The sequence below is a fragment of the Rhinoraja longicauda genome, chromosome 1 (assembly GCF_053455715.1).
Source record: "Rhinoraja longicauda isolate Sanriku21f chromosome 1, sRhiLon1.1, whole genome shotgun sequence".
NCBI classification, from domain to species: Eukaryota; Metazoa; Chordata; class Chondrichthyes; order Rajiformes; family Arhynchobatidae; genus Rhinoraja; species Rhinoraja longicauda.
In genome coordinates this window covers 81138474-81163526 of record NC_135953.1, presented here as the reverse complement: position 1 = coordinate 81163526, position 25053 = coordinate 81138474, and the positions used below count along the sequence as shown (strand labels likewise).

The 25053-nt window shown below is 39.3% G+C and overlaps 1 protein-coding gene across 1 annotated transcript in view; it reads right to left on the bottom strand.

The window, feature by feature from the left end:
• Positions 1 to 775: 775 nt before the first annotated feature.
• LOC144599714 (transmembrane anterior posterior transformation protein 1-like) overlaps positions 776 to 25053 on the bottom strand; it is a 65548-nt gene continuing 41270 nt past the window's right edge. Inside the window, exons 12-14 of the mRNA XM_078410971.1 lie at positions 13669 to 13745; positions 6812 to 6972; positions 776 to 2773 (exon numbers count right to left, since the gene is read on the bottom strand). Coding sequence (XP_078267097.1) covers positions 2544 to 2773; positions 6812 to 6972; positions 13669 to 13745 — 468 coding nt within the window. The 3' untranslated portion in view covers positions 776 to 2543. The remainder of the gene's footprint in view (positions 2774 to 6811; positions 6973 to 13668; positions 13746 to 25053) is intronic.

Here is a 25053-nt window from a genome sequence, read left to right as displayed (position 1 = left end):
AACATGGAACAGGTGTGAACAGGTGATCAATGGTCAGCATGGACTTGGTGGGCTGAGGGCCTGTTTCCACACTATGTCTCTCTGAACTGAACTTATATGACAGTAGTCAATATTCCATGAACCTTTATACTATATAACCTGTACCTTTCCCCATGTCTTTTTATTGATATGTCACCAAGGCTGTGAATGATCTGTTTCTGTTTTAAATGTTGATAAATGAGAGGGATGTTGATGAATAAAGAGATTGTTGGAAGGGCCAAGAAATATTTCATAGATCAAAACAGAAAGTAAAAGACCAAGTTTCATCCTTCCTGTACTCAGTCAAAAACACAATGACATAAATATATACTGTACCTTTTAAGAAGGAACAATAGATCAACTACACCCAAACCATGTTTGAACACATGCAGAAAGGATTATGGTAAAGTCACTCACGTATCAATGGTTCAGCAAGTAAATCATTAAAAACTGGAATATTGGAAATCTTAAAAATGCTAGAATTTTACATTAAGCATCTAGTGAAAGACAGATTGCAATTCAGACAGAGATTCAGAAACATTTATTTACCAAACTTAGCCTGGGAATTTAATTTGTATTTTCCTCTCAGTTTTAGTTATATTCAGATTGATGCTTGCTCAGTTAAACTTGTGTAGGTAACAATCAATCTTTGAATGTCCAATACTGCTTGGTCTGGTGAATTAAATAATATCATAATTTCAACAGCAAAACGTATTCTCCTAACATTATTAGGACTATCGACCTTACACCTTGACCGGATCAGACCCTCTTAAAAATGAGTCAATCATACCTCATTCTCTAAACATGTTGAGTAATTTGGGATTAAAGCTGCATGGTTCATTGACAAACATTTTTGTTTATTATGATGGCCTTGATCCATGTCACATAAGAAAACAAACATTTTGAGTTACAAAAAGGACATTTATTCAGCATAGTTCTTTTACATGTTGTACTAATTATAAAAAAGATACAGAAGATTTTGTATTTGGTGCCTTTATAAATTTCAGTCATGTCATTTTGCAGTTAATTTGAGAGTAGAGAGATAAAGTTATTGTAATTTTTTTAGAAAAAAATTAAAAGTTTATAACCTTGATAGCACTCTCAAATTAATGACACAATAAGTTATTTTTTTCAAATCTGCCTCATACTACTTCAGTTAGACCATTTAAGCTTTTAGCTAACATGAAATATTTCTTGCAAAACAAGTTTTTTTGAGGTGTTTGAAGTTATAAATTTGAGTAACGATGTTTTTCATGAAACCTTAAACAAAAACATTATTGCATTTAGTGCAGAACAAAATGCTAGAAACATTGCACATACGAGAACTCTAAAAGATTAATGCAGTTCACTGAATAAGAAGCTGTAAAATTAGTACTTGTGGGTCTTGCACACCTTTCCTTTGAGCACATACTTAGTAATGGGGAAATTACCCACTTTAGCCTCTTACTAATTGAAAATGTTAGTAGAAAATGTTACTCCAGCATTTTGTGAATTGAAAATGTTCTGCTTCTTCAGAATTTCAACTTGTGTTTTTCATTCCATACCAATATATTATCTGATGATTCACTATTTTGAATAACTTGGATCTTCAGTGTTTTCCTATTGTACTACAAACTCTATTCTTAGGATACTGCAAAAAAAAAGTGAAGAATGATGGAAATCTGAAATAACAGTAGAAGATGCTGAAAGCGGGTGGCACCTTTTCCTGTATGTGAAAGGCAAGACATATCAATGTCCCAGAACTTTAAGGAAGGATTGTTTCTTTCTCTGAGGTGATCAGTAACTCTGCACATTTCAGCAGTTTTGTATTAGAAAAGTTCTAACTTGCCATGTGCAGGTTATTCCTTTTTAAGGATCAACACAAAAAAACATTTTCTTTATCGACATCTCTTGCACATTCATCTTATAATTGAAAATTCCCCAGAAATAATTGTAAACTTCAACTTGAAGTTTGGGTTGAACATTTCTTTTCTGACAGGATAGGATTAAATTTCTTTAAAAAGTCACTACAATAGGCACATATCTACAATGAAAATCTGCAAATACAATCTTGCAATTGTAATCTGCAATCTGCAAATCTTGTTGAAAAAATTTTAAAAAGCCAAAATGCAAGTTATTTGGCTGTATGTTTACATTATTGTATGAATGTGTAATTGCATCACGAGTGGCAAGAAATATTGCACAAAATCCAAACAGCTGTGGAGAAAGCTGTCTTTGAAAGCATTAATCTGCTAGGTCTCCATAGAAACCAACCAAAAGAGTTTCTTCCTCTGCCACAGGAAATTGATACACAAACCAAAATGGCGTATTCCAAACCAAATATTTCTAGAGACGGAAAATAAACAGGTAAAATATATTTTGGCTTGAATCATCAATAAATTATAAAGATTTTAATAAATATTCCTGATCAGTGCCTCCTTTGGCAGCTCTTGAACCTTTATATACTGTTAAGCTCCACAGCGTTCCATTTGCCATGCAACGGCTTATATCTGAAGCTGCACTCGAAAGGTCGTTGCAATAATCAATCAATCAATCCGATTTCCACAAATTGTGAACCTGTCTATTTCAAGTAGGTCTTCTTTTGAAGAACATTGCTTGCCTTCAGATTTATCCTGTGCGATTCCTTTGTCCTCAATATTAGGGGTTGTAACAAATTGCTCAGAACTATTGCTTGAGACCAGAGCCGATACACTTTCTGACAGAGATGCAGGCTGGCTAATGATAGATTCTGACTGCATTTCTTCTGCTGGAACACCTGTCAAAATGAAATTATATTGATACCATCAATAAATACCATTACAAGTTTAATCTTTATCTTTTTAATTAGGAATATGCCTCCACAGTAAAGTGCTTGGAAACATTCTGGTTTTTCTGCACAAAATATGAAATTACGATACAAAACAGGTAGAAAAATATTAGTACTATTATCAGTAATTCATGCACTATTTTGCTGCACTAAATTGAAAATCTTACATTAATATTTAAGACTTGAGTTTTGTACATGTCACTGTGATCGAACAGTAATAATTACAATCAATACTAATTTGCAATTCCCATTAAAACTCCAGCAAACTAACTGAAAGCAATCAAAATCAATTAAATTGTTGTGCTTGATGGAAAGATATGTGCCACGTTTATGTTAATTATTTTGCTTGTGGATAATATGTGAAAAAAACGGATAGAACAGCAATTGGTCACAGATAACCACCCCTCACATAACTCCAGCCCCTCTATGAATTGCAGCAGCACCTGCACCACAGGTTTTACTTTTAAACTGTCAAAATCAGGACACTCACATTGAAACTAGTTTCATAACCATTTTTCATATAAAAAGGTGAAATGCAAACATATGTCATTAGTCTTTATTGCCTGTTGTGATCCCGATGAGTAAGAGGCGACCGTGGCTGACAAGGGAAGTCAAGGACAGTATAAAAATAAAAGAGAAGTACAAGATAGCAAAGATAAGCGGGAAGCCAGAGGATTGGGAAACTTTTAAAGAGCAACAGAAGATAACTAAAAAGGCAATACGGGGAGAAAAGATGAGGTACGAAGGTAAGCTAGCCAAGAATATAAAGGAGGGTAGTAAAAAGTTCTTTAGGTATGTGAAGAGGAGAAAAATAGTTAAGACAAATGTGGGTCCCTTGAAGACAGAAGCAGGTGTATTTATTATGGGGAACAAGGAAATAGCAGACGAGTTGAACAGGTACTTTGGATCTGTCTTCACTAAGGAAGATACAAACAATCTCCCAGATGTACTAGTGGCCAGAGGTCCCAGGGTGACGGAGGAACTGAAGGAAATTCACATTAGGCAGGAAATGGTGTTGTGTAGAGTGATGGGACGGAAGGCCGATAAATCCCCAGGGCCTGATGGTCTGCATCCCAGGGTATTTAAGGAAGTGGTTCTAGAAATCGTGGACGCATGTTCTATAGATTCAGGATCAGTTCCTGTGGATTGGAGGGTAGCTAATGTTATCCCACTTTTTAAGAAAGGAGGGAGAGAGAAAACAGTGAATTATAGACGTTAGCCTGACATCGGTGGTGGGGAAGATGCTGGAGTCAATTATAAAAGATGAAATAGCGGCACATTTGGATAGCAGTAACAGTATCGGTCTGAGTCAGCATGGATTTACGAAGGGGAAATCATGCTTGACTAATCTTCTGGAATTTTTTGAGGATGTAACTAGGAAAATGGACAAGGGAGAGCCAGTGAATGTAGTGTACCTGGACTTTTAGAAAGCCTTTGATAAGGTCCCACATAGGAGATTAGTGGGCATAATTAGAGCACATGGTATTGGGGGTAGGGTACTGACATGAATAGAAAATTGGTTGGCAGACAGGAAACAAAGAGTAGGGATTAATGGGTCCCTTTCAGAATGACAGGCAGTGACGAGTGGGATACCTCAAGGCTCGGTGCTGGGACTGCAGCTATTTACAATATCCATATCAAGTTAGGAAAAGGGGAAGTACAACGAGATCTGGGTGTCCTTGTTCATCAGTCACTGAAAGTAAGCATGCGGGTACAGCAGTGAAGAAAGCTAATGACATGTTGGCCTTCATAACAAGAGGAGTTGAATATAGGAGCAAAGAGGTCCTTCTGCAGTTGTACAGGGCCCTAGTGAGACCACACCTGGAGTATTGTGTGCAGTTTTGATCTCCAAATTTGAGGAAGGACATTCTTGCTATTGAGAGAGTGCAGCGTATTTTCACATGGTTAATTCCCGGGATGGCGGGACTGTCGAATGTTGAAAGAATGGAGCGACTGGGCTTGTTTGCACTGGAATTTAGAAGTGTGAGAGGGGATCTTATTGAAACATATAAGATTATTACGGAATTGGACACGCTAGAGGCAGGAACCATGTTCCTGATGTTGGGGGAAGTCCAGAACCAGAGGCCACAGTTTAAGAATAAGGGGTAGGCCATTTAGAACGGAGATGAGAAACAACTTCTTCACTCAGAGTTGTGAATTTGTGGAATTCTCTTTCTCAGAAGGCAATGGAGGCCAATTCTCTGGATGCTTTCAAGAGAGAGTTAGGTAGAGCTCTTAAAGATAGCGGAGTCAAGGGTATATGGGGAGAAGGCAGGAACGCGGTACCGATTGTGGATGATCAGCCATGATCACAGTGCATGGCGGTGCTGGCTCGAAGGGCCAAATGGCCTACTCCTGCACCTATTGTCTATTGTCCTACAATTCTATTTATGATTCCATTGTTAACATGATCTGACCTTCAGTGCAGAAATTGAGAAAGCGCATGTACATACACAAATCAAACATCTTCAACTCTGGGGTGTGTTGTGTTACTTAAGAATCTGCCATTAAGTGATTTTTCCCATATACCCTGCTAAACTCTCTTCTAGATATCCTGACTTTCATGTCCCACAGTCTCTGAACTATTGACTTGATAAAATTGTTAACTTGACAGCTAAGGAACTGGTTTATAAAGACAATATTATTCACAAACTGGAATGTTTTGAATAACTCCACTGACAACCAGACTTCTTATTACTTCATTTTACATAATTTAATTATGTGATTGTGCTATTTAACTTTAATGCCGAGAGATGGAAACATACACAGCAGGTTGAAAGGCTGATATAGAAAACATTTAAAGCAATTTGATTTGTTTCGTGACATTTGCCGGTTCCAGGTAAGAAATACAAATTTCTAGGAGAATTGAGCATGATTTACATTGGAGTGATTATTATTTTATAAGCCTATTTAGTTTGTATCATCAGATAAGGGTGTGACTGATCAAATTAAGTAAAAATGGATAAGGTAATAATTTAATAAGTCTACACTTTGAATGTAAACATTCATAGTATGACTTTATGGGTGACGTCATTAAACAACAGCAGAAAAATTAACTTAGATGCTAACAGAACTATGTTGTTGACAGAAAACCACACTGGGCAATCCACGCTGAAGTATGTTCTCTGAATATTAGTTCTCTTATTGAAGTTATTCTGAGCAGAAAACAATGTTCCTAATTTTAATAAAAGTAAGGATGCAGGGGCTTTATAAGACACTGTTCAAATCATATTTTGGAATATTGTGAGCAGTTATAGGCCCCATATCTGAGGAAGGATGTGTTGGAGTGGAGTGGGTCCAGAGGAGATTTATAAGAATGATCCTAAAGATAATTGGATTAATATTTGTGGATGTTTAATGGGTCTTGGCCTGTATTCAATGGAGTTTAGAAGGATGAGGGGGGGGTATCTCATTGGAACCTACCAAACAATGAAAGGCCTAGATAGAGTGGTGTGGAGTGGATGTTTCCTGTTGTGGTAGAGTTTAGGACCAGAGGGCACAGCTTCAGAATAAAAGCACATACTTTTAGAATGGAGATGAGGAAGACTTTCTTACACCAGAGGGTGGTGAATCTGTGGAATTCATTGCCAGACAGCTGTGGAGGCCATTATTGGATATTTTTAAAGCAGAGATTGATAGGTTCTTGACTAGTAGGGGCGTCAATGGTTATAGGGAGAAGGCAGAATGGTGTTGAGAGGGAAAAATAGATCAACCAAGATTGAATGGTAGAACAGACTCGATGGAATGAATGGCCTAATTCTGCTCCTATGTCTTGTAGTCTTACAATTATTTTATCATTTACTTTGTTTCAGTTGATGGCTTCCAAATAACTAAACCTACATTCAAGTGATCGCTTGTATTCAATAACTATCTTATAATTTTGTGAACATATTAATCTTGCAAAAAGTTACACGAGTGGAACATTATCTTTAGTTAATTTAAATGAAACAAACATATTTAAAATGGGTAGATGTCAAAATTAATTACCTTGAGGTGATTGAGCTTTGCTGACAGATTTTTTGGCAGGTTTCCCAGGGGTGCCGGCTGGTGGGGATTGGAACAGCTTCTCCTCCATTTTGGCCTCCTTTACATATTGGCAAGATTTCCCCAGCAACACAATGCTGTTCAGAACTTTAAGTGCAATCAGCCTTGAAAGGGGAAGAATAAAGGGCTATGCTTACAATAGTAAAGGAAACTTGCAGCAAGAAGAAATTGACAAAGGCCAAATAATCCAAGCTTTTCAGGAAATATGTCCATCACACTATTCACAATCCTCTAAGAAACAAACTGTTACCAGATCCCACTAATGTGCATAATCTTTGAAAACAATGTCTTGTATGGAATTTCAAATTATAGTGCTGAGGTATGACAATTGTTTCTGAATGTAGGCAGTCTTGAATTACAGTATAGTTTCCTCAGCCCCAGAATATCTGGCTTTTTAAACAAAATATCAATTTGTTCAAAAAAGCATTCCCAGAAAAATGTTCATGCCTTGCTAAAAAGAATAATTTTGGAAAAAACGCATTTTTTTTATCAATGGCTAGTTGTTACTCTTGTCAAATTATATTCCTAGCACATAACTTGTGGCTCCAATTCTCTTTGAAACATGTCAGCACTGTACCATTTAAACAAGCATTCTAGGATGTACTCTTCCATTCAAATGAGCCTTTACTGAACTATTACATGAAACTGAAATTTGGTGACAGTAATTTTAATTTATCTAGCAATGCTGTCAGTTTATTTCAAATAGCTTGTGAAATGGACGCACAGCATCTCAACTGAGCATTGAACTGAAATTTGTCCTCTAAAATAATGCCCTTATATGAAAAACATTGCAAGGCCGTCCATTAAGACAGCAAATAGTTTGGATTCTAACAGAGGTAGACAAAGTCTTGATCAAAGTGATGAAAGGTGCAAGGGGTTTGGGAATGATGGGAAAGTAAAGGAACAACTGGAAAGAGTGGATAAAAGGAAATAAAATGCACATTTGACGATTTACAGAGAGTTATGTGGTGGTGCAGGAGGAATGTGACAGAGTGAGAGGAGATTACAAAATAAGAAAAAGCAAGTATCAAATGTGTAAGGACTTTAAATTTATTTCATTGAGAGGGAACAAGTAACAATGCAGGAGGATAGAAGTGATATCAGTTGTAGGAAAACTTTTAGCATGGAACTTGAAGAGAGACAAATTAAGAGTACTCTATTATACTCTTGATTTCTGCCTTGTAGATTGTACAAAGACTTGAGGAATCAGGGGGGTGACCTACCACAGATTACTCCATTTATGGTCTGTCTTCTTGTTTTTCTAGATTATCCAGTTAAACGTCTGTCAAATAATAATCCCAGGAGAGTGATGGTAGGGTTTTGACGATGTGTGACTTGAATATCAAGAGACTTTCTCTTGTTAGACTTGGTCACCACCCAGTACTTGATTGTTTCAAATGTTATTTGCCATTTATCAGCCAAAGTTCAAATATACTACGAAAAGATGTCTGTATTACCACATTTAGGCACTGCCTGCTTCATTACTGGGTGAATTGCAAATGGTGCCAATCCCAATGAAATAGTCATAGCCCATCTTCACCTTGAGCATTTAGTGAAACCGCCAATGGTTGGGACACAAAAGAGTTAACTTTCATCTCACCCCTTGAGATTAACGTGTATTAGGGGAAATCAGTGGGAATCAAGAGAAACGAGAGTTGTATCAAATGTTAAGGAAAGTGGCTGAGGTCATTTAAGGAAATTTTTATCAGTCAAACTATTGTTACAAAGAATCCTTTGTGCAGAGCTGTAATAATAATAATAATAATATTCATTTATTGTCATTGCAACGAGTACAACGAAATTAAAAAATAGCCGCACCGTCAGGATTGGCTATTTTTTAATTTCGTTGTACTCGTTGCAATGACAATAAATGAATATTATTATTATTATTATTACAGCTCTGCACAAAGGATTCTTTGTAACAATAGTTTGACTGATAAAAATTTCCTTAAATGACCTCAGCCACTTTCCTTAACATTTGATACAACTCTCGTTTCTCTTGATTCCCACTGATTTCCCCTAATACATGTTAATCTCAAGGGGTGAGATGAAAGTTAACTCTTTTGTCCATGTTTGGACTTGGCTATAATGAGTCTGAAGCCAAACTACACAAAATACTCTGGAAACAGGTGCAAACTGCATGTCATTTTCCCTTCCTAAAGAGAAGCAGACAAAGAAGATAAACAGATTGGATTGCAAGCTTCCCCATGGTGTAGAATTGTCTAAAATTCCCTGGATTTTCTCTACTTCCCTTCCAAAATAAAGGAACAACATTAGCTATTCTCCATTCCTCTGGGACCTTGCCTGGGTCCCTTGAAGACAGAAGCAGGTGAATTTATTATGGGGAACAAGGAAATGGCAGATGAGTTGAACTGGTACTTTGAATCTGTCTTCACTAAGGAAGACGCAAACAATCTCCCAGATGTTCTAGAGGCCACATATCCTAGGGTGACGGAGGAACTGAAGGAAATTCACATTAGGCGGGAAATGGTGTTGGGTAGACTGATGGGACTGAAGGTTGATAAATCCCCGGGGCCTGATGGTCTGCATCCCAGGGTACTTAAGGAAGTGGGTCCAGAAATTGTGGACGCATTGGTGATCATTTTCCAATATTCTATAGATTCAGGATCAGTTCCTGTGGATTGGAAGGTAGCTAATGTTATCCCACTTTTTAAGTAAGGAGGGAGAGAGAAAACATGAAATTATAGACCAGTTAGCCTGACATCGGTGGTGGGGAAGATGTTGGAGTCAATTATAAAAGAAGAAATTGCGGAACATATGGATAGCAGTAACAGTAACAGTAGCAGTAACAGGATCGTTCCGAGTCAGCACGGATTTACGAAGGGGAAATCATGCTTGACTAATCTTCTGGACTTTTTTGAGCATGTAACTGGGAAAATGGACAAGGGAGAGCCAGTGGATGTAGTGTACCTGGACTTTCAGAAAACCTTTGATAAGGTCCCACATAGGAGATTAGTGGGCAAAATTAGAGCACATGGTATTGGGGGTAGGGTACTGACATGGATAGAAAATTGGTTGGCAGACAGGAAACAAAGAGTAGGGATAAATGGATCCCTTTCAGAATGGCAGGCAGTGAATAGTGGGGTACCGCGAAGGCTCGGTGCTGGGACCGCAGCTATTTACAATATACATTAATGACTTGGATGATGCATTCAAGAGAGAGCTAGATAGAGCTCTTAAGGATAGCGGAGTCAGGGGGTATGGGGAGAAGGCAGGAACGGGGTACTGATTGAGAATGATCAGCCATGATCACATTGAATGGTGGTGCTGGCTCGAAGGGCCGAATGGATTACTCCTGCACCTATTGTCTATGAAGGGATTATCATATCATATCATATATATACAGCCGGAAACAGGCCTTTTCGGCCCTCCAAGTCCGTGCCGCCCAGCGATCCCCGTACATTAACACTATCCTACACCCACTAGGGACAATTTTTACATTTACCCAGCCAATTAACCTACATACCTGTACGTCTTTGGAGTGTGGGAGGAAACCGAAGATCTCGGAGAAAACCCACGCAGGTCACGGGGAGAACGTACAAACTCCTTACAGTGCAGCACCCGTAGTCAGGATCGAACCTGAGTCTCCGGCGCTGCATTCGCTGTAAAGCAGCAACTCTACCGTTGCGCTACCGTACCGTTAAAAGTAACATTAGCAAATTTGCAGATGACACAAAGCTGGGTGGCAGTGTGAAGTGTGAGGAGGATGCTATGAGGATGCAGGGTGACTTGGATAGGTTGTGTGAATGGGCAGATGCATGGCAGATGCAGTTTAATGTGGATAAATGTGAGGTTATCCAGTTTGGTGGTAAGAACAGGAAGGCAGATTATTATCTGAATGGTGTCAAGTTAGGAAAAGGGGAAGTACAACGAGATCTGGGTGTCCTAGTTCATCAGTCACAGAAAGTAAGCATGCAGGTAACAGTAGGCAGTGAAGAAAGCCAATGGAATGTTGGCCTTCATAACAAGAGGAGTTGAGTATAGGAGCAAATAGGTCCTTCTGCAGTTGTACAGGGCCCTAGTGAGACCACACCTGGAGTATTGTGTGCAGTTTTGGTCTCCAAATTTGAGGATGGACATTCTTGCTATTGAGGGAGTGTAGGTTCACGAGGTTAATTCCCGGAATGGCGGAACCATCGTTTGTTGAAAGACTGGAGCGATTGGGCTTGTATACTCTGGAATTTAGAAGGATGAGAGGGGATCTTATTGAAACATATAAGATTATTAAGGGATTGGACACACTAGAGGCAGGAAACATGTTCCCGATGCTGGGGGAGTCCCGAACCAGGGGCCACAGGTTAAGAATAAGGGGTAGGCCATTTAGAACAGAGAAGAGGAACAACTTTTTCACTCCAAGAGTTGTGAAGCTGTGGAACTCTCTGCCTCTGAAGGAAGTGGAGGCCAGTTCCCTGGATGCTTTCAAGAGAGAGTTAGATAGAGCTCTTAAAGATAGGGGGATATGGGGAGAAGGCAGGAATGGGGTACTGAGTGTGGAGATCAGCCATGATCATGGTGAATGGTGGTGCTGGCTCGAAGGGCCAAATGGCCTAATCCTGCACCTATTGTCTATTGGAGATAGAGAAGATGCAAAGATCGTCATGAAGGCTCACACAATCTCCTTTCTTGCTTCTCTCAATAGCCTGGGATAGATCCCCACAGGTTCTGGAGATTTACCCACCTTAATGCTCCTCAAGAGCACCAACAGCTCCGCCTTCTCATTCTCTTGCATATTAGTATTCTCCACTTTTGATCTCACTGTCCTCCTTGTCCTTCTCCTTGGTAAAAACTGACACTAAGTACTCGCCACTTTCATCCCGAGACCAAGCACAAATTCCCTCCTTTATCCTTGAGCAGTCTTACCTTCTCTTTCGTTACTTTCTTGTTTCTAATGTAGGTATAAAAAGCATTGGGATGGTCCTTAACCCGACTCACCAAAGCCATTTTGTGGCTCATTATGACCATTCTAATCGCTCACTTGAGTTATTTGCTCCTTTCTTTATATTTCTCAAAAGCCAAGTCTAATTCCATGCTCTTAAAACTTGCATGCACTTCCTTTTTCTTTTTGAGCAAATTTACAACCTCTTTGGTCATCCAAGGTTCCCTTAATTTACCTGGGTTATCCCTCCTCCTAACCAGAACATGACAGTTGTGTAGGAACATGACAGTTGTGTAGGAACATGACAGTTGTGAACTTAGATAAACTGGTATTTAAACAACTCCCACATGTCAGATGTGGACGTACTCAATATTAGCTGCTCCCAGTGTACACTCCAGAGTTCCTGCCTAGTATTGTTGTAGTTTGCCTTACTCCAATTTAGTTTCTTCCTGGAAGGTCAAATCATCAACCTATTCACAACAATCTTATGGGGAGGAAGGAACTGCAGATTTAAACCAAGGTTTAAACCAAGATAGACACAAAATGCTGGAGTAACTCAGTGGGACAGGCAGCATCTCTAGAGAAGGAATGCATGATGTTTCGGGTCAAGACCCTTCTTCAGGCCTTTTATGCTTATGGAATTGTGAGCCCCAAAATGCCCTTCCACTGCAACAACAGTCACAAGGCCAAGCTCATATCCCAACACAAGTTCCAGTATGTTCCCTTCTCAGGTTGGATTATCCACATACTGTTTCAAGGAACCCTCTTTGTTACACCTCATAAATTCTGCCCCGTCTAAGCCTTTGGCACGGAGCAAGTTCCAATCAATATTGGATACGCACCCACTCAGATAACCCTGTTGCTTTGCGTCTTTCGGTAATCTGTCTACATTTCTGTTCCTCTTCTGTTCCTACTGTGGGGCCTATAGTACGATTCCACTAAAGTGCTTGCACCTTTCTTATTTCTAAGCTCTCCCCATATCGCCTCAGAGGATACATATATCCCCATAGCAACCTCCCCCCTCAACTCCATCCAAGGACCCAAACAGTCTTTGCAGGTGAGGCAGAGGTTCACCTGCACCTCCTCCAACATCTATAGTATCCGCTGCACTAGATGTCAACTTCTCTACATCGGCAAGACCAAGCGCAGGCTCAGAGATTGTTTCGCTCAACACCTCCGCTCAGTCTGCCTTAACCAACCTGATCTCCCAGTGGCACAGCACTTCAACTCCCCCTCCCATTCCCAATCTGACCTTTCTGTCCTGGGCCTCATCCATTGTCAGAGGCCCAGCGCAAATTGGAGGAAAAGCACCTCATATTTCGTTTGGACAGTTTACACCCCAGCTGTTTGAACATTGACTTTTCTAACTTCAGTTAGTTCCTCTTTCCCCCTCTATCCCTTCCCCCTTCCCTCACTAGTCTTCCTGTCTCCTAGTACTTCCTTTCTTTGTCCCGTCTCGGCCCGAACCGTCACCCATTCCTTCTCTCCAGAGATGCTGCCTGACCCGCTGAGTTACTCCAGCATTTTTTGTCTACCTCCCCATAGCAATTGGTAGATCTTAGTATGCTACATAAATACTTCTGGAATTTTAATAATGTAGTTTGATAAAAAATGTTCAGAACTTGCTTGCATTTAATGAGTTAATTGCTGGTATTTGGGTATGGAATTGCTGGCATTTAAAAGCCATATTTGAACCGATCAATGAAGAATGAAAAACAATGAACTGTTTTATCAGGAATTATTTTTTTATAAGCAAATAGTTAGAATATGTATTATATATTTCAAATTGTTCAGATCCTTTTAGAAAAGACAATTTACTAAAGATCAGAATATTTTTACACCACCATCTCTTCGCTCCCGTCAAAAAAAGCCTGAACATTTCATATCATCGTAGGTTTCTTACCCGAGATAAAACATCAATAGGCTGACAATTGCCAAAGCTCCCTGAATTTTTGTGGAACTTGTGATAACTCTGGATAGCTACATATGAAAAAGAAAGACATTGTAAACAAGGGTTCAAAGGAATCCATAAACAATGCACATTACAAAATTATAGAAGTGACTACAATTATTGATGTACCAATTAAAAAAATCTCAAATCTCTTGCTCAGCTTTATGCTTAACATCAGTTAGCCATTTTGGTCATGCAAAAATTGCCATGTTAAGTTTTAATATCACACTGAGAGTAACAATGAAGGATTACAAAAGATTACTTGTGTGGAAAAAAATCAATTAAAAATATTGTAGGAACATCAAGTGTTGAAACAGTAATTTGTTTAAAATAAATTGCAAGGAAATAACGGACAAGCAAATAAGAAATAATTGAACATATTAAGTGCTATTCAAAGTAAAGCTAATAAACCATCCTCTATATATTTTAGGTTTTCACAATAGACATTTTATATAGACTCAAAAGTATCAATCACACTTGTATGCAAATACTCTGTTCCATAGCAATTTAAGTAAGTCTATAAATCAGCAGTTCATAAATAAATATAGGCTGGAATGATGATTTGAACAGAAGACTTAGTCACTCTACCATTTCCAGGGACAAATAATAAAAACAAAACAACGTCCACATCACCACAAAAATCATTCCTCTGCCCCTATCCTTGAAGAGCAATGCTCTCAGCATCACTGTGATCTTTATCTTACTTTTCAATAAAGTACCTTAAATACAGGTCAGAAAAGTCCAGGGAACCTACCTATATCACAGACACCCATGTTTACTAAGTCCTCCGAATGATCAAGACATTGACAGATCAAGAATTAACAGTTTAAATAGATTTAAAAATATATTTTAACAAACTTATTTAAAACATTTTAAGCTATAAATGAATTAAATACAAAGATAAAATAAAGAAAAATAAATAACCATTTGCACATAGCTGGGGGGGGGGGGGGGGGGGGGGAGAACAGGATAACTGGGAATAGTTTTGGTTGCTGTACTGAAGACCCCAGCTTTATGCTGTAACTTCCCTAGTTTAGTGGAAAACTTCCACACCATACCATCCGACAACATCCTCTCGCGCTATTTCAACTTTTAATTGTCCTCGATTTTGCAGTAAAAATAACGACAATACCAGTAATATCCTCGGCTATTGATCCGTGATGCAGACATCAGCTTCTAGATTGCAGCCTTGCTTCAAATTAGCTCAATTTATCTTTCTCAGGAGTGTTTATATGTCCCACAACACAATCAAATAAGGGCTGAGCATTTTTCCCCAGTCCTAGGCAACCTTTCTCAATAAGAAACAGATGATCCGATAATTTATTTGACAGTGCTGTGGGATTTTTGCACATCATTAGCCACCATTTCTTACAGAGTCTGAGTCATGCATAATAAACAAAACGTCCTTCGGCCCACCATGTCCCTGCTGATTATCAAGTATCACAATCAACAGTGTGTACACTTCAAAAACACTTGGATGTAAAGCAATTTGGAAGTTTCTGCTGTTGTGAGAGATGCTAGATAAATGCAAGTTCTTTCAAGTCTTTCCTTGTATAGTTTGTTCATTATCTCACTGGACATATACAATTGTTCAATAGTGTGGGTGTCAATCATTTCCCTTCCCATGCAAGTCCAAGCAAACTCCTTCAATTCCATTGCTTTTTTCTAGCATGACTCAATTAATGAAGATCTCTTGTCTACCCAAATGTTAATTATTTATCCATTCCTGAGATTAACATTAAATCCATACTGCATTTAACTCAATTATATACTTTCATGGGTGCTAATTATGATGGACTTCAGGTCATCCTGTAAGGTATTGGCCGAGTAGAGCTTTCCTTTTGGAGGATCCTCGAGATATTCAGCATGATATTTCCACTGCACTGTTTCTGTCGCTATGGCCCATTAGGGGCCCGGCTGACAGAGCAGGTTTGAATGTGGTCAGTCCAGTATTTGTTGGCACATGTGGTGTGATATCTTTGTGGTCAAGTATGCAAACAATGACATAATCTTACATGTGCAAATGCTTGAAATGAGACCTTTTAAATGTTGCTCATGCAAAATATGATTACTTATGTCAAGGCAGTGTTCCAAGCATTTTATCAGGAAAGAAACACTGTTGGAGTCAGCTTTCCTTAGTTCTTTGCCAATCTCAACTTTCCAAAGGATTATGTCTTTTTTAACAAGACCTCTCGATCAGAAAACAGCAAGACAGGTTTTATGAAAATGATCTGCATCCCCGCAGCCGATTTCTCCAAATCAATGACATATTTCGACTGTAAAACAATAGCATTTCCCAAATTCAAAGTACATGAAAGCTAAAACCAACAAAAAGATTCATGCGAAATGGTGGGTGGAAGGCTCGTTGTAGATCCAGTAACTAGCCAATTATCATGACATGCATGGAATCTGCAACACTAACAAGACCACCTTTGGCTAAATGCTCACGGATAACTAAGCAATGAAGGAGCATATTAAAAATACAGAGGGAGGTGATTTCTGCTGTAAGTAACACTTAAAAATTCTCCCAACTGAGATTCTGTCTTTGATGAAAGTGTATTGATGTCATAGAGTTGTCCAGTACAGTAACGGGTTCTTCAGCTCATCTTGTCCATATTGGCTTGTTCCATTAGCTTGCATTTGACCCAGAGCCCCCTGAACTCTTCCTATCCATATATCTGTCCGAATGTGTTTTAAAAATCATAATTGTATCCTATATTGTATCTAATTGTATCCATAATTCTACAGCTTCCTCTGGAGGCTCAAGATAAGGACTATCTTCTGAGTGAAAATGTTGCCCAAGATTCCTCTTAAATCTCTCTCCTCTCTCCTTAAGCTTATGCCCTCTAGATTTGAAATCCTCTACCCTGGAAAAAAGACTACAAGCGTTCACTTCATCCGTGCCCCTCATGATTTGGTACACCTCAATAAGGACATGCCTCAGCCATCTATGCCCCAAAGAAAACTCATTCTAGCCATCCAATTTCCATTTATAATTCAAGCCCAGGTAACATCCTGGTGAATCTCTTCCAACTTATGACATCCTTCCTATAGTGGGGCAACCAGAACTGCACACAGGACTCGAAGGGTGGTTATCAGGATACAAGACAAAGGGGAAATAAGTGATAAGAAAAAAGGGGGAATACTGAGAAATGGATTGGTGGGAAATCCAAAATGGATCTTTCTCCCTGACCCGGCTCAGAGCGAATTTTACATTATTTAACAAATGATGGCATGGCAGCCACACATGAAGCTCTTGCCATTATCCTGCTAAATATAAATTGATGCAACGAAAAAAATCCTGCATGAATCCAACAGTTTGTGCAGTATCTGTGGGGGGAATGGAGTTGTCAATGTTTCAGGTTGAGACCCTGCAGCAGGACAGAGAGTGAAAAGGGAAGATAGACCTTTTAAAGAGGGGAGGGAAAGGGGTGCGAAAGGTGATAGGTGGACTAAGAAGGGCAAGGAAGATGGACAGAAGAAGTCAGGTTGGGGAATTTGGAGATAGGGAAAGGCGAGTGACAGTGGAAGTAGACAAGGAAAAAAAAGATAATGGAACCAGGTGGGGAGATGGGAGGGTGAAGCTGGAGATAGCAGCTGCAAGCTTTTTGGAGTCAAAGGTGGGGACTTTAAAAGTGGGTATACACATGCAAGTTTGAAAAGGAGCCAGATACTTCTGAAGAGAGCGAATCATTAATCGCATAAGCAAGAGAAGTTGGGTCCTCATTTGGGGAAAGGAAAGATGTGGCAGAGACGTGGCCTAACAAATTATTTCAACAAAAGCCATTACCCTTTGGTAATTTTATGTGAATATAAGATTCTGAAAACTTCCGATCATGGGGTGGGGGAGACAATGAGGATGCAAACACAGAGCTCCACTCACCTGCATCCAAATGGCAGCTGAATTTGAAAAAGGTTCAAAATTTAATCTTATATAGCAGATGATCTACTGGATGCAGTTAAATTACAACTGGCAAGTCAATGAACCAGTGAAAGTTTACTTAGTAGAGATGGTTGCACACTGCAGTAAAAAATCAAATTTATTAGACTCCAACATATAATCTCCACTGATTCTAAACTAAAATCGATTTTCATACAACCAGCTGACATGCAACTTAGTTCAAGATAATACCAATCCAAATCTTCAGTCTCTGTTACTTGAGCTCATACTAAGACTTACTTATATCAACCAGCACTCATATTTGGATGAGGATGTATTGCTGCAAAAGATTAAGATGCAGAAAAGTTTGGAGAGATTTGATTAACAGAAAGAGAATGATATACAAGGTTTTGGTGAATTAGTAGCCCATGTGTGCAAATGTGTACAGAGAATGGTAGCACAATGGTTGATTGGTATAATCCAGAAATCTACAATAATGATCTATTTTTTGAATCTCACAATGGTAGCTGGGGCATTTATATTCGGTTACATTCACTTAAAACTCAGTAAATTAAATAATCTGGAATTTTACCAAAGGTGATTAAGAAACTATTTTCTGTTGAAAAAGCCTAACAGCTTTGCTTGATTTGGTATGTTTCTGAATATTCTACAAACGTTTACAAGTGTACTGTAGAAAGTAACCATATTGGTTGCATCATGGCCTGGTATGGCAATACCAACACATAGAAACGTGAAAGGCTGCTGAGAGTAGTGAACTTGGTCTCATCCATCCCGGGCACAGACCTCCACCCCATCAAAAGCATTGAAACAAGGTGCTGTATCAAGAAGATGGCAACTATCATCAAGGATCTGCACCTTCTGGGCCACGTCCTCATCTTACTGCTACCATCAGGCAGTAGGTACAGAATCTTTCACCACCAGATTCAGGAACAGCTACCTTTCTACAATATCAGGTTCTTGAACCACCCTTCACATTAACCCTTTCTCAACAACGGAACACTATGGCCCCTCTCTTGCACTACTATGAACTTGTTTTATATTCTAATTATGTTCTTGCATTAATATCTTTTTTTTGCTCTCTTCTTTCCTTTAGAATTTTATGCATATTTTTGCATAACTTATGTTGCATAGTTTTGTGTTTGCGAGCCCATTTGCCTGCAAGCAAGATTTTTTATGTACCTGTATCTCAATGTACTTCTCCATGTGGTAATAAACAAACTGTTTTTAAGAAGGAAATCTGCCACCTAAATTCCCTCTGGACTATATACAACTCCAGGACCACGGAAAAGTGGATGCCTGTTAACTATCCTCTGGATAAACTGAGTAAGTCATTCAGTTGCATTTGACAAATGAGTCAAAAGGAGAAGAATAGTGGACAGGACACTTGGCATGACATCAACCTAACTTCCAAATTCTGGTAATAGCGGAGATGCAGCTAATTCCTTTGATCCTGCAAAGTTCTCCTTAGAAATATCTGGAGATATACAATAATTGGGAAACACAACAGTAAAACAATAGCTGATTGTTTTCTAGCCAATGTTCTAAACTCTAGCAGATAATCCAAGGAAGCTTTTGTCCCACCAACAGAAAAGGCCCACCAGAAATGGCAGCACTGTGGTGTACAGTTCAGAAGGAATAACAGTCAGTCAACATTGAGCCTGGACTTTATGAATTCTTGTAGCATCAGGCCAAACTTAATGTTGATTAACATCTACTGGCCTCCCTCAGCTGATGAATCAGACTCCCTAGTGTTGAAAATCCTTAAGGAAAATCACTAAAACAGATTATATTCAGAGTTAGGGACTTCAATATCTATCTTTGATTGAGCTGGCTAAGTCCTGAAGAATGTGGATACCAGATTATGTGATAAAAAAACCAAACGTGAGAGTATAATTGAAAACTTCAATCTCATAAATTTACATGTGTAGGAAAGAACTGCAGATGTTGGTTTAAATCGAAGGTAGACACAAAATGCTGGAGTAGCTCAGCGGGACAGGCAGCTTCTCTGAAGAGAAGGAATGGGTGACGTTTCGGGTCGAGATCCTTCTTCATTTACATGTTGCAAATAAGTGCAAGAAAGTAATGGCAGAATAAATTCTACAATTATTACATAGACAAAAGAGATGCAATTGTTGTTAATTTGGAATAGATATGGACATAAATACATCAGAAGCAATGGCCCAGCAACATCCGATTTGTGAAGTCTTATTATCCAGATATGGTTGTGCCCGTGATTATGTCATTCCAATGCAATTGCAACACTGCCATCTATCTGAAAATGTGGAACACTGATGAGGTATATAGTGTGCTGGAAAAACAGGACAAATTCAATCTGGTGAATTACATTGAACAACAGATTGATGAAAGGTAAGATCTTAATTATTGATGTAGTGCTATTAAGCACTACACCAATATCCTGATCAGTTTGGGTTCCGCCAGGACCATTTGCTCCAGACTTTATTACTACCCTGGTGCAAACATGGACACACGCTGAAATTTAGAGTCTATTTGGCGTTAAGGCAGCATTTGACATTTAACAGTCTTGTAAATTTCCCCGGTGTGGGACGAGTAAAGGAACATATTATTATTATTAGCCAAATTAGATTGAGAATTCAGAAGAGAAAGCAATGGTTGAAGTCCTATCACAAAGTAAGATGGTGTTGGATATTGGAAGTAAGGCATCTTGGCCACAGAACATTGCTTCACGGGCTTCTTAGGGCAGTGCCTACAGTCCAAACATCTTCAATTGCTTCATTAAAGATCTTCTACTGCCAGAAGATCGGAAATGCAGACATTTGTTGAAGATTACACAATGCCCAGTTCCATTCACAGTCTCTCACATAATTTAAACAGTCATGCCTGCAAACAAGAAATTGCAGACAGCATTCATGTCACCCAAGTGTTGGGCAATACCAGTCTTCAATAATAGAGTGGAGCCACCACCCCTTGATATTCAACAATTACCAATGCCAAGTTCCCCAACATCAACAACAACATCTTGGTGGGAGGGCTGAGTGTTGATTAGGAAATTACTAACCAGTTACATGTATATTGTGATGACAAAAGCAGGTAAGAGATTGAGTATCCTGCAGCAAGTGATTCATCATTTAACTCCCTATATCCACAAACATTAGTCTGGAGTGCAATGAAATCTGTAATTTTCTTGGATAAATATATCTCTAACACTGCTGAAGATTCTCTACATTTCCAGGACAAAGCAGCAAACTTTGTTCACGTGCAATCTTTCACCCCAAACACTTGCTTCCCTCCACCCACATGCACACCTTGGATCATCAACAGCATCTTCTAAAGTGGTAACGTCTACCATCTGAAAATATAAAGATAACGGCTGAATGGGAACGGCACCACCAACTGCTAGTTTTCCCATCAAAATCATGCATCTTCTTGACTTGGAAATTTGCTATTCCTTCATCTTCATCGAGTCCAAATACTGGAACTCCAAAACGAGCAGCAGTAGAATTACTTTTGCTACATGATCTGAAGCAGTCCAAAGTATTAGCTAGCTCAAGAAAACTACAGATGGAATACAAATGTCCATAAATTAATATAAAAGTACAAAGTTAACAGATTAATGCACTTTAGCACAAGAGTTTTAGTTAATCTCAAGTTTATAAAGAGATGAAGCCGAAAAGGCAGTTCAGGAGAGTATTTGAATAATAAGAGAATCAGGGATGGGAGATTTTATGGTATGCATACTTTTTGTGAAGAAGGTAACAATTCCAATTAATAATGCCTATTGTTCAACAGGTTTCTAACCATCATGGCATCTCTACTGCTGTGCATGTTCTCAACTTCCATCATTTCTGCCTTTTTCCAAGTTTATCACCTTCAAGTCACTAACCATTTCTCAGCCTCATTCTTCAACTCATCAATTTAGCGAACTTGAACATGACACGGATCTGTTAGTCATCATTCAGATCTACCACACCTCACTCTTTTCAGTCAATGCACAACTCTAGATTAATCCAAAAGCACAAAACATCTAATCACAATGATAAACAAGTTGTGAGCCTCTTTCCTGTACTTTAATTTCCAATGCCATGAGGAAAAATCATACATTTTTTGATAATGATGTAGCTTTCTGTGCTCCACAAGGACACTTAGATGGGGTGGAATTTGTTAAGTATGTTCACAAAAATTCACTTTATCAGGATGTAGACAGAAACTTTCATCAGTTGATTGGGAGAGAATGTTTGCAGTTAAAGGAATACCAGGTAAGTGGAAGGCTTTTAAACATGAGATAATGAGAGCTCAGGGTCAACTTGTTCCTATGAGAGTGAAGGGCAAAGCTAGCCTTAGGAAATCCTGGATGAAAAGTGATATTTAGGATCTGGTCAAGAAAAAGATGACATACGTCTGCTGAGATCAAGTGAATCCCTTGAGTTGTACAGGGGGTGCAGTAATACACATTAGAAGGAAAGCAGGAGGGCAGAAAAGGGGGCATTTGGCAGATAAGGTAAAGGAAGAATCCAAAGAGGTATACATGTATATCCATGGCAAAAGATAAACTAGGGAGAGAATAGGGCCCCTTAAAGATCAATGAGGTTGTCGAAATGTGGAGGCAAAGGAGATGGGCAAAGTGTTAAATAAGTTTTTCTCATGTGTAATTACCTTAAAGACTTGGATGCTAGGGAACTCCTGGAATGTAACACTGATGCCTTGAAGAGAGTCCACATTACAAAAGAAGTGTTGTTGGAGGTCTTAAAACACATTAAAACCCTCAGACTTGAGGGTGGCTAATTTTGTGCCTTTATTTATGAAAGGCTGCAAAGAAAAACCCGGGAACCAAATCCAAAATATCTATTTTTTTACTGTTAGCCTGTCATAGAAACATAGAAAATAGGTGCAGGAGTAGGCCATTAGGCCCTTCGAGCCTGCACCGCCATTCAATATGATCATTGCTGATCATCCAGCTCAGTAACCTGTACCTGCCTTCTCTCCATACCCCCTGATCCCTTTAGCCACAAGGGCCACATCTAACTCCCTCTTAAATATAGCCAATGAACTGGCCTCAACTACCTTCTGTGGCAGAGAATTCCACAGACTCACCACACTCTGTGTGAAGAAATGTTTTCTCATCTCGGTCCTAAAAGACTTCCCCCTTATCCTTAAGCTGTGACCCCTGGTTCTGGACTTCCCCAACATCAGGAACAATCTTCCCGCATCTAGCCTCTCCAACCCATTAAGAATTTTGTATGTTTCAATAAGATCCCCCCTCAGTCTTCTAAATTCCAGCGAGTATAAGCCTAGTCTATCCAGTCTTTCTTCATATGAAAGTCCTGCCATTCCAGGGATCAATCGGGTGAACCTTCTCTGTACTCCCTCTAAGGCTAGAATGTCTTTCCTCAGATTAGGAGACCAAAACTGTACACAATACTCCAGGTGCGGTCTCATACTCCAGGTGCTGTCAGACTGGAAGACTGTAACAAGTGGTGTACCACAAGGATATGTGTTGGGTCCACTGTTATACATATTAATGATATTAACATGAATGTAGGTGGCATGGCTGGTAGATGATGGTTGGTGGTAAAGTGGACAGTGAAGAAGGTTATCTACATCACAACGGGATCTTGATCAACTAGGCTAAAGGGCCGAAGAACAGCAGTTGGAGTTTAATTCAGATAAATGCGAGCTGTTGGATTTTGGTAGGGCAAACAAGGGCAGGACTTACACAGTAAGTGACATGGTCTTGTTGTAGAAGATAGACGTAACGTTGCAGGTACATAGTTCCATGAAGGAGTGGACATACGTAGATAGGGCAGTGAATAAGACATTTGGCGCAGTTGCCTTCATTGTTTAGGGAATGTTGTACAGATGTTGTGACATTTCCAGCCTTACCAGACATTCGTAGGGCCACATTTGGAGTACTACGTATTATGGACAGTTCTGGTCTCCCTGCTCTTGAAAGCATGTTCTTAAACTGGAAAGGGTCCAAAAAGGATTTATAAAAAGATGGTACCAACTCAGTAGGGTTTGAGTTATATGACAAGCTGGATAGGCTGGATATTTTTCCTTGGAGTCGGAGGCTGAGGGGTGACATTATAGAGGCAAATAAATCATCAATACAATAGATAAGGTGAACAGCCACAGATATATCCCCAGGGTACAGGAATCAAATTCCAGAGGGTACATGTTTAATGTGAGACGGAAATATTAAAAAAGAGACCCAACGGGCAACTGTTTCATAGAGACTAGTACGAGCATGGAATGAGCTGCTAGAAGAAATGATTGAGGTGGGTACCATTACGACATTTAAAAGACACTTATTTGCGTCCCGAAGAAACCTAGTGTTATTTTTTTTAAATTGCCTTAAGGCAATTGCATCAATGAGGAAAAGCGGGTTCGGGGCAAGTGAGTTTTAGACTCGAAATACCAATTTTTTGTGCCGCTTTTTCATAAATTAAGGCATTTTTAATAGCAATTAAGTTCATTTTTGTTATTGCAAGTTAAAAAGCCAAGGCTGTGGGAAACTTTGTTTAATAGCATATCATTGCACAAGCATTAATCGAAGTGATTGCTTGTGAATGTCAGAGGTCACCTCAGTTAAAGTAGCAGCTGTGTTCTTAAGACAGGGAGGTTATATGCAAACAGGTTTATTGCCCCCTTAATTTCAATGCAGCTATCTTTCTGCTTGTTAATTTTGCAAATTTCGTTTCAAGTAATCAATTCGGTGCTCGTATGCAAATAATGTTCCCTAATTCATCACGTGTTATATCCAATTTGTGTCAAGGAAACACATATTTCAGCTGAATTACCTGTACATGGATGCGAAAGGTTTGGAGGGACTTGGCCAAATGCAGGCAGGTGGTTAAGCAACATGGTTGCCATGGATGAGTAGGGGTGAAAGACCTGTTTCCATAAAAGTTTCCATGCTATATACCATATAACCATATAACAACTACAGCACGGAAACAGGCCCGTTCGGCCCTACCAGTCCACGCCGACCACTCTCTCTGACCTAGTCTCATCTACCTGCTCTCAGACCATAACCCTCTAATCCCCTCTTATCCATATACCTATCCAATTTACTCTTAAATAATAAAATCGAGCCTGCCTCCACCACTTCCACCGGAAGCACATTCCATACAGCCACCACCCTCTGAGTAAAGAAGTTACCCCTCATGTTACCCCTAAACTTTTGTCCCTCAATTCTGAAGCTATGTCCCCTGTTGGAATCTTCCCCACTCTCAAAGGGAAAAGCCTACCCACGTCAACTCTGTCCGTCCCTCTTAAAATTTTAAAAACCTCTATCAAGTCCCCCCTCAACCTTCTACGCTCCAAAGAATAAAGACCCAACCTGTTCAACCTCTCTCTGTAGCTTAAGTGCTGAAACCCAGGCAACATTCTAGTAAATCTCCTCTGTACCCTCTCCATTTTGTCGACATCCTTCCTATAATTTGGCGACCAGAACTGCA